At 54.1% G+C, this 10,762-nt stretch overlaps 1 protein-coding gene across 1 annotated transcript; it reads right to left on the reverse strand.

Annotated features, from left to right (window-relative positions):
- Positions 1–831: 831 nt before the first annotated feature.
- Positions 832–6,845, reverse strand: Barhl2 (BarH like homeobox 2). The gene is made up of 3 exons (XM_005077381.4): positions 5,570–6,845; positions 3,742–3,967; positions 832–1,843 (listed from the first exon to the last, which is right to left on the reverse strand). The coding sequence occupies exons 1-3, from the start codon at positions 6,195–6,197 to the stop codon at positions 1,531–1,533; spliced, it is 1,167 nt and encodes a 388-aa protein (XP_005077438.1). The 5' UTR covers positions 6,198–6,845; the 3' UTR covers positions 832–1,530.
- Positions 6,846–10,762: the final 3,917 nt, after the last annotated feature.

Genomic DNA, 10,762 nt, shown 5'->3' on the forward strand with positions numbered 1-10,762 from the left:
ACACACACACACTGAGAAAGCCCGAAAGGACCTCCTCCACACGCTGGGCAGGGTCTTTCATCTTGGGAGCCAGCCCTTCCAGAAGCACGCATAAAAATACTTGGCAAGCTTGTCTCTTACTAGAGTTTCACGTTGTATTCCCGCTCCGCAGATCCAAGCACAGAGAACTCATTAGGGCGAGCGACTAGGTGAGGGGCTGGGGGGCTGGAAGGTCGCCGTTGGGGACTAAGAAGGCAAGGATCAAAGCGGCGACAAGGGTTTGTTAGCGGGGGCACTCGGCGTCCCCCGGGGCGTCCTAATTGCTCGGCCTGCAGCCTCCCGCTCGCAGGCTGTCCGGCTGTGCGAGCGCCCAGCCGCGGGGCGGCTGAACAGCTGCAAGGCCGGCCTAGTGTCCGCCTGCCGCCCGCCCGGCTCCTGCTGGCTTCGCTGGCCGGTCCTCGGGACACTCACAGCCCCAGGAAGAGTGCGAGAAGAGGAGGGGGCAGACAGAAGAATCCCCACAAACCGCAAAGCCTTCAAGTCCAGGCGCGAACAGCAGCTAAAGCCAGCTGCCTACTTAGCTAGCCCTAACAGTCCACAAACAAGAATTCATTCTTTAAACCATTCGCATAAAAAGACAGGCACTACACGCAGTCTATGTAGCTCAGAAGAGGCAGGCAGCCCGAAGTCGACAGACTGTGCAGTACGACTGATGGGATATTTTCTGTGCCCGAGTCACGCGTCTCATCATTAGTGCGAGCTATTTTAAGTAAAATCAGCTCCCTGGGATTTCATCGCTTGTTAAAAAAAGATAAACTTTATTTTCGTAATTTTCAATCACAAAAAAATCTATACTTTTGTCTAAGCATTTATTTTACTGAATCAAAAAAGACATGAAAAGGAAAAAAATCATGTTTTTTTTACTGACGTATATAAGTGACTCTGTTTTGGACAACATATAATAAATATGATATATCACTTATCACTCAGTCTTTCAAATGTACACTTTTTTCATATTATGTAGCATGCCACTTTTCCAAAAGAAAAAAAAAAGCTCATGAGAAATCAGTGCAAAGTTCTCTGCCCCCCCTTCACTGCTCTGAGGCAGATCGGATGTCCAAGGACCACCTTCTGCCTGGGGGAGGAGGGGGGGTGAATTTCGGGCTGTCTGTCCAGCAACAATTCTCTCCGCTAGAAGGTTCCTCTCCAGGCCCTTCTCAGCCCTCCCCCCTCCCTCCCTTCCGTGTGTCCCTAAAGTCATTTTGTTTAAAAAAAAAAAAAAAGAACTCGAGGGTTTGTTTTTTGTGGGTGTTTTTTTCACTTACTGGTTGCACTGTCAGTGGGGTTCAGTATTTTTCGCCAGTCACACTGTTGGGGAGCTTTTGCATCCCTGCCTCTGAGGGGGTAGGCGGAGAGCAGAGGGCTGGCTGGTCCTTGGGGACCCCAGCCCACCGGTGAGCTCCCCCCTTTTACTCCTCTGCCTCTATTCCTGTTGACCTGGTGCGGGGAGAGCCGGGGGTGGGCGGGATGGGAATCTGAAGGGCTCCTTCCTCACCGAGGATGCGGGGTGCCTGGGATGGGATTGGACAAAGGGTTGAGGGCCGGCTGTCCCCCGGGCCCCAGGCCGTGGATGAGCACGCGGGGCACCAGAGGCCGCTGCAGCTGCGGGTGGGGTGCCGGAGGAGTCCGGTACATACTGCTGTACATGGCCGCGGCCGCCGCGGCCGCCGTGGTGCTGTCCATGCTGCCCAGCAGGCTTGGGTGGTAGAAATAAGGCGACGGAAACATCCTCTGCAGCGCGGAGTAGTTCCCGGCCTCGGCCAGCAGCTCCAGGCCCACGGCGGTCTGCCGCTTCCATTTGGTTCTGCAAGAAAAGCAGTGAGGAGCGGGCGGCTTAGGAGGACGGTCCCGGGGCACCGAGACCGCCGCTGCCCGCCCTCTCCTGCCCTCCCTCCCTACTCCAGGAAGGCCTTGGGGGAAGCTCCAGGAGCGGGGCTCCTGCCCCAGCCGCCCCGATTCGCTCGCAGGAGGACGGCCCAAACCCAAAATCAGTTCTTCTCGAAGGACGCCTTCTACGCGTGGAGGCGCTCGCCCATGGTGCCTTCCCGGGCCCCTGTGCTCCACTGCCCGGCCCACGGTTAAACTCTGCCCCGCAACTTTCCTCCTGGAGGCCAAATGAGACCACCATCTTTCCACCAGCTGCCTTCCGTTGGCTCTCCCCCCACCCCGCTCCCCCCACTCCTCATTCCCCTCCAATGTGCGCTGACCAGCAACCTAAAATGTTGGCTCTCGGCCCCTCCCCCATCCCATGGCACCCGAGAAAACCAAAACCAGAAACAAAGGGCAACGGGAGACTCGGGGGTTCGTACTCTCGCAGGGCTGTGGAGTACAACGCTTCCTTCCCGTCTTACCGGGTTCCGAGCTTAGCTAGCGCGCAGAAGGGCGACATGGTTTAAAAGTGGAATTGGTTTGAGAGCCAGCTCTCTCCCTGGGGAACGGCACCCCTGACCATTCTAGGTGGGAGGAAATGGGCCTCAAGACATTTCCTCCTCGAAGAGAAAGTAGTACTTAAAACCTGTTAGCCATTTTTTTTTTATCCCTGGGTCTGCTCCCTCCACCCCACCCACCCGGCCACGGGCACTAAGCTAGAAAGAGAGAAGATCTACTCTCAAATGCCCTAGGAGGCATGGCGAGCCTGGTGGGGCATCCATACCCGGCAGCTCCTGCCAAATTAATAAACATGTCGCCCGTTTTAAATTGGCTACAAATGACACTAATGTTTTCCGACAGAATTAGGGTGGCTGAAACCGTATGTAATGAGACAGAAAATTATGGTGAGAGGACAACTGGATAGGCATTTCCAACCCCACTTACGAGCGATTAGAACACAAACGACAGAGGGGCAGAGAATTGAGATGGGAGAGTCGAGTGCCAGGTGTGGAGACAGGACCTTAGCCTCAACTCCTATCGCCCAAGTTTGGCCTTAGCCACCAGGGTGAGGCCAGCCACTATCTTAACGTCTTTTTTTTTTTTTAGAGACTCGGTGGTGTGCCATGAGATCTGCCTCCTCTCCCCACCCTTTTCCCATATAAGATGGCAGAAGCAGCCTGCACAGGGAGGACACACACACACACACACACACACACACACACACACACACCTTCCCCCACATACAACCAGCTGCCCTACTCTCCAGGCCACGGCCTCCAGTCCAACTCTAACCCAGATGGGCTTCCCTAATCTTCCATGCTATGGCAACCAAAACTCAAGACTCGGACCTTGGATTTCCCAACTGCCCTGCGGTTAGGCCAAGGCTGGTAGGACAGCCAGCTGTGTGGGGACTCCCATAGTTAGGATGTGTTGCCCACTGCAGACATTTGGAGCCAAGCTGCGGCAGGTCTGAAGGTGCCCTGTGCTAGCTCGCTCGCTCGCTCGCTCACAGGCTCTTCCTGTCAGTTTGCACCGATGTTTCAATTTGAGAAGGTGGGGCTTGGTTGATTTGAAGACAAAAAAAAAAATGGGGAAGATTCTGGTAGCTCAAGATTCATAAGAGAAAGAACTGCCCTTTGAGACATTTAGAGACCCGGAATTATCCAAACTCCGGTGCCCCCGGGCTCGCTCGTGTGGAGGTGTGGCTAACCCTTGCCTTAAAGCACCCACTGCAGACCCTCTGAGTCTCGGTCCCTGGCCTCCCGAGAGCAAGGAGGGCAGACAACTCGGTGACAACGGCCCGGACAGCAGACACCCAGCCGCTCTCCTCACCTGCGGTTCTGGTACCAAGTCTTGACTTGGGTGTCAGTGAGGTTCAGGGCAGCTGCCAGGTCCATGCGGTCCTGGACACTCAGGTACTTCTGCCTCTCGAAGCTGCGCTCTAGCTGGTTGAGCTGATGGTCCGAGAAAGCAGTCCTGGCCTTTCGAGGTTTCTTGGCTCTCACGGGGGGACTCTCCCGGCTGCTGGTAATCTCACGGTCTCCCTCTTCCTTTGTTCCTAGGACAGAAACAGCAACACAGCCCTGTTAAGTCGGCCCACCAGGCACACACTTCCACATTCCCACATGGGGTGCTGATCTGGGGGGGGGTCTATATTCAGCACCCTTCACTAGGCCTTAGACAGAGTGGAGGCCTGAGCGAGTTCCCCAGGTATTTGATCCCCTGCTAACTATTTTTCTTTGATTTGAGAGGAGACGATGTGCCCTCTCTTTATGATTTTCAAAGGGACTTTCTTTCTGTGGTACTCCCCCAACATCTTTCTACTCTGTTTTTATGACAGGCAGACATCACAGTTGCTTTTAATTCCCCCTCCCGCCCCTGCTAACTGGAAGTTAGAAGCCTTTGTGGTTTTTGTTGTTGTTGTTGTTTGTTTTGTTTTGTTTTCCGGGTGCATTCTGCAGCCTCCTCTGTCCCAGATCTTCTTCCAGCTTCAGAGAGAATATGTCACCCAGACACTGAGCTGAGCTCAGAAAACACTTGAGTCCATCCAGGTGACAGTGCAGAAATTTCCCGATTCTATTTGTCAACTTCGGTTTTTTTTTTTTTCTTTCTGAAATGCTGGGAAATCGATACGTCAATCCCTCTCTGTTTGTACCGGTTTGTGCGGCACTCCTTGATCTTCCCGGCAGGAAGAACAATAATCTCTCTAATTGACCCACTGGGGAGGTTGGTGCACGAAAAATCGCCAGACCAGACTGTACATCTGTTTGGGGCACTATTATGCTAATGCTATAAACAGTAAAATGAAGACCCCATCTCCTACCTTCCAGACAGCAATCTTTACAGAGAATCAAGCATTAATGATAATAATATAGTAATAAATAATAATAATAGCAATAAAAACTTATCAGTAAAGGGTGGAAAAATATCCTCCCTGGTGTGTTAAAACTCTTGCAGTGCAAAGACCAGAACGGTTACTTACGAAATTGCCCAAGAAGAAAACAAGTGTCAAAGGATAATTTTCATTGCTGTCTTGATTTTACAAGAGCAAATTCAATTCTCATAAAATTTATTTTTCATAACTGTTTCGTTATCGCAAAGGGACAGAGTTGATTAGGTCACAGACATTTTGTTGGGGGGTACTGATGAAAAGGGGTGTTTTTTAAATGGATTATTTTTTTCCTGTGTTAATCACCAGCTGGTAAATATAAATTGCTCCCGCACTAATGTTGAAAATTTGTCTAACACTAAATCAGACAGTCTCTGTGATTATTTGGACAATACTGGGAGGGGATCATTTGCATTCAGGAATAAAGATCAACTTATGATTACAGACCCGGGGCAACCACAACTATCAGTTTCTCTCCACCCCCTCCGATTCCCATCCCCAAGGTCTCATCTTAAAAAAAAAAAATATGAAACAACCTCAAGTTCTCCCCTGTTTTCAAAGAAAAGTATCTACTCCCAGTAGCCATCCCTCTCCCGGCCCATTTACAATTAAGTAAAACAAAGAACGGAGCTGGGTGGCGGCGGTGAAGGTCGTGGGGTAGAACTATAACCAGCTGAGCTTGGGGTACACTTGCTCAATCAATCGCGCGCGCCTAGGCCCCTCTCTAGCTTCCAAGCCTCATCACCCGGGCAGCCCCCCGGAGCAACTCACCGTGGCATTTGATGTCGCTTTGGGAGTCCTCCCTCTTGTCCAGCTTGGCTTTGCTGTCCTCCTGCTCCAGCTTTGGCCTAAAGCTCTCGTGCGCCGCGTTGCCCTCCTGCTTCGGCGTGTGGTGCGGAGAGACGCTGGTGCTGTAGGGCGCGCAAGCCGCCAGAGGTTTGCTGTCCCCCAAGATGTCCTTAATTAGAAACGAAGAGGTAGAAGTCCTCGGGGCCGAGGCGGCCGAGCCCAGCTGTTGGGCTGCCGACTGTGGCTGCGGCGGCGGCGGCGGCGGCTGCTGCTGGGGCGGCGAAGGCTGCAAACTTTGCGCGGGGCCCGCGGCTTGTGGCGGCGGTGGCTGTTGGTTATGGAGGAGGTGGTGGTGATGCTGAGGCCCGTCCGTCACAAGATGCGGCTCCGGGGGCTCCAAGGTGACCGAGATCGGAGAAGAGGGCGCGGTTCCCACGGTATCAATCTCCGAACAGGGTGACGGGGTGGCCTGGCTCCTAAAATCCGTGGTCCTAGCTTCACCGAGAGGGCGGAAATCTCCGTTCATCATGCCGGGGCTGCCGGAACCGGCGCCGGACAGAATCGTGTCTATTCCAAAACTCGACCCGCTGGCCCCTTCCATTGCTGTCATTTCTACATGAGGTCCACGCCACTCCGCGGATCACCAACCGCCCGGGACCAAGCAAGAAAGGGGGAAACTATCGGTCTGTTTTAGACGCTAAAAATAAAAGCGCTGGTCCTGCTTTTAAAAAAATTTAAAAAGCGCGGAGGGGAAGGAAGATAGTGGCAATCTGTAGACACTTTCGACTCAACTTTTTCCCGTATGCGAACCGTGAAAGGAAAGAAAGACGCGAGAGGCGGAAAACCAAAGGGGAAAACAAAAAATGCCGCGAGCAGGAAGGTGCTCTCCGCTGGACCCCCGCGCACGTGGGCGGCGGCGGCGGTACCCAGGCTACGGCGCTGGCGGCCAGAGGGACCCCGCCGCCGCCACCGCCACTGCCACCGCCGCCGCCTGGGTCTGCCCACTGCCCGGTCCCGGGCGGCGGCGGCGGCGGCGGCGGAGGCCGAGGCAGGTGCAGCGACCACTAAGCCCCGGCGGCCCCCAGAGGTGACCGCCGCGCGCGCGGCCCGGCCGCTCCGGAGCCGAGTTTCTGAACTTTCTTGGGAAAGTTGCGGGAGCGGCCTCGGCCGCCGGCGCCCCGGGAGGAGGAGAGGGAGCGAAGGCAGGAGCAGGCGCGGGCGCAGGAGACCGCGGACAGGCGGCGCGCCCGGCGACTCCCGCCGCTGCCCCGCGCGTTGGCTTGTCATCCGCCGGCTCGCGGGCGGCGCCGACCCCCTCCCGTGACGTCACGGCCCCCGCCGCCGCTCCCCGCCCCGCGCCCCCCGCCGCCCGGGCCCCGCGCCCCATTGGCCACTCCGGCACCAGCGAGCGACGCCGACGTGCGGGGGAGCCAATGGGCGCGCGCCTGGCCAGCCCGTCAGCAGCGCGCCTCGAACCCCGCTGCTCTTTTGAGAACCCGGACCTCCGTGTGCCCGCAGCCCTGAGCCCGACGCCTACTCCGGGGGGTCCAAGTGGTACCCACCGTAACCAGTGACCGGCAAAGGGAGATGGGGGAAGGACAGAGGGGCCCAGGAGAAAGGGAGCCCGGGGGAGGGAAGCGAGGACTGGGTAACGATTCGTTAGACGTGCCCGTGGTGGAGGCAGCGGTGGAGGGTGAGTGGAGAGGCCGCGAGGGGCAAAAGGATCCCGCGGCTCCCCGTGGCCAGCTGCGCTGCCGCGCTCGCTCTCTCGCACGGTTCCCAAACACGCTCGAGTGATCCAGAAACACAAGGAACAGGGGAAGGAGGTGCTTGGGGGACCCCACGGGGAAGTGTGTGACACTCGGGGGAGCCGGAGCTCCTCGTGGGCCCCGCAGCCTCTGCGCTCTGATCTCCCCGCAGGAGCCCCGTGCGCTCTCGCTCGGCCCAGCAGGGTAGCAGGCCCTGGAGATCAATAGAACCAGGTCCCCCTCCTTGACCCCCTGTCGGGGAGATTCTGGCCTTTGGCTCAAAATCCGCTTTGTTTCCAATCGGTCTGTGCTGGAAGAAATGCCCGACTAAACACTTTCTCCCGAGCCGGGGAGTTGGGGGGAACCCTGCCCGAGGCTTTCTCTAGTGGCGAGCGCGGCCCTGGCTCCCTGAGGTGTCCACTCTGCCTGCCATGGGGCTGCAGGGCACTAGTACCCTGTGCCCCGCCCCGCCCGGCGCCCTGCGAGCCTCCCCCTCCGGTTCCTCCATCCCCACCGTCGCAGGCCGCATATTTGGAAAGGAAACAGTCACTGTGGATCCATTTGGGACGTCGCCACGTCGGAGGGTATCTTTTCTTCAGGACGCCTCCAACCTGTCTCTTGTTGAATGTCAGAGTAATGGGAAGCGCCAGTGACAAGGCGGCGTATTACTCCTGATTAAGTGCCGTGTCAACCTAATTAGCAGAGTAATTATAAGGTGCTAATGAATGATTCAAAGTTCTTTGAGTTACATTTTACTCCAAATTACCATTTTTAAGAACCTTATGGATCTGCATGGTTGGCATCGTATCCGTGACTCGGTGTAGAATGATGCCTGGGAAAGACAGGGTTTTTAGTTGCTGTTCTGTACGTGCTGCGCTCTCTCTCTCTCTCTCTCCCTCCCTCTCTCTCTCTCTCTCTCTCTCTCTCTCTCTCTCTCTCTCTCTCTCTCTCTCTCTCTCTCTCTCTCTCTCTCTCTCTCTCTCTTCTCCCTCCCTCTCTCTCTCCCTCCCCAGCCCTATTGAGGACCCTGGAGTTATCCCTAAGTTAATGACCTCCTGAACGAACGGCTTGATTCCATAGATTTTGGAAGTGTGAGTCCCAGGCCTAGAAGGAGGAGGTGGGTGGTGGCGATTCATCCTGGGGACGTCTAGGTCTTTAATCCGGAGTTTGGGGGATCCTGCCTTACTTCAGAGTCTGTTGAGCTGTTTGGTGCCACCCCGGTGTCATTCTTCCTTACTGTCTCTGAGCAGGGACGGGAGGCTACCAAGTCCAGGCAGTTCTCTCCTTTCTCAGAAGGCGAGCAGACTTTTTTTTTTATCAGAGGAACCAGGGTTGGTGAGTCAAAGGCAAGACGTGCTGTGGATGGACGCTGGTGGCCTGAGTGGTGGCCCGAGGGACCCCAGGACCCCTCTAAAGACGTGGGGCTAAGCCCCGTGGGTGGCGATGGGCCAGCCTAGGTTAGCCCCGTGTGGGCCAGGCTAAGTTGAAGCCCCAGAGAGCCTAGACGGAGGCCTTTGGAGGGAGATCTGGGTGCTGGCCTCGCAGACTCTCCCTGGGGCTTTCAGGTTAGACCATCAAGACTGAGTTCCCTGAAGCAACTCCGAGGCCCGGACAGTCTTGGCACCCTGAGCCTCTGGCACAGTTGACCCCTGCAGAAAGGGCGGGAAGGGTGCCTGGGCCGTGGCAGAATGCAGAGGAAAAAACACCGCTACTCTTCCTTCCCGCTTGGTTATCGATTAGGGTTCCCGTTCTGACATCACCCAAGAACATCCCCCCCCACCTCCACGAGGAAGTGTGCCTTCTTCCCGCACTGGGGAGGGGGCTCAATTCACAATGAGCTCGCTCGCGGGAAGTGGGGTAGGGGGGAAACATTTAAAAATCTCCCCCCCCCCGAAACTGACGGCCCTGCACAAATCAGTTATTCTCGACCTTGATAAATAATTCATTTAAGCCTGTTTTTGTTTTGTTCCAACGCCTCCAATGTCTCAAGAGCTCAAAGGCTGGTGGCACAGCTTGTGTGGGGCGGGTCGGCAGGGTGTTTTTCTTGGAATAATTCGCAACATTAGCAGGGGAGGCGGTGGGGATATGACCCTGGGGGAGGGGGGTGGAATCTGAAGAGAGAGGAAGAGAGGAAGACTTAAGGGTGTGTTTCATGAACTCCCAAAGCGCCCTGTGAATGTTTCCGATCATATTCTGTTTTTAAGAAAATGTCAATATCAGATTTTCTCGGGCTGCATAGCTTAGAGCTTAATCTTGGGGAAGAAATCATGGCGAAGAGAATATATGTCCCTGCTTCCGGTCCGAGGAAATGTTAGAAATGCCCTCAAAAATCAAAGCCAGGTCACAAACTTAATGAACAAATCTCCCAGAGCTAGGGTTTAACTTTCCTTATTTCTTCCCCGCTCCAGATACATTTCTCTTATGCTGTTTTTTTTTCTTGAGAGAATATATATGTGTGTGTGTGTGTGTGTGTGTGTGTGTGTGTGTACACATACATACATATATACATACATACATAAATACATACCCCAAAATGCATTTTCTGGCAAAAATAGCCCACTTTTCATCTTAAAAAAAAACACTCAGTGGGGTGTGGTGGCACACACCTTTAATCCCAGCACTCTGGAGACAGAGCCAGGCAGATCTCTGAGTTCTGGGCCAGCCTGGTCTACATAGTGAGTTCCAGGACAGCCAGGGCTCTGTAGAGAGACCTGTCTCAAAATAAATAAAATAAATAAAAAATTAGACAGGGTTAATTTTGAGATTCTTTTAAACTGGAGCTTCAGATTTTTTAACAGAGTCTAATTTTGATGAACTTGAAGTGCTGTTTCTTCTCTGCCTGGTGTCCATTTGAACATTTAAAGAGTCAGTTAACCGGAATGGGGTGCAAAGGCGCCTCTCTCCACTGGGCGGCGCCAAGAACACCAAACGGAGGTACCCTGCTATTGTTTCTGCCTGTAAAAGATGCAAGATACACAAATGGGTTCTCCACAATCTAAGGCTGATTCGGCAAACCATGGTGTGACCTTGGCACCTCATGGTTAGGCCCACAGCAGGAGGTTCCTGTCTCTTTTTACAGTCTGTTAATACATTTTCAACTGCTGTAGATATTGGTGCATATTTGCTCAGAGAAATAATCTATTAGAGAGAGAAAATATGAAAACAAGGAAACTGAGTCTCTTCTTCAGTCTGGTCCTTAAACTGAAACCGGAAGAGTAGAGTCTCGGAGCAGAGGGACAAATGTAAAACTGGGGGAGGGGGGCAGAGTAAAAAGCAACAAAGTTATTCTAACAGAAGAGTTTAAACGTGTACCTAGCAATTGTATGAGACCCCAAGTTTTGAGAGATGGTTCTGGCATCCTACAATTTGCAAAGGTTATCACTTTGCCAAAAACATTAATGGGATATAAACTAGTGAAATATGTTCC

The sequence above is a fragment of the Mesocricetus auratus genome, unplaced genomic scaffold, assembly GCF_017639785.1.
Source record: "Mesocricetus auratus isolate SY011 unplaced genomic scaffold, BCM_Maur_2.0 Super-Scaffold_100031, whole genome shotgun sequence".
Lineage (NCBI taxonomy): Eukaryota > Metazoa > Chordata > Mammalia > Rodentia > Cricetidae > Mesocricetus > Mesocricetus auratus.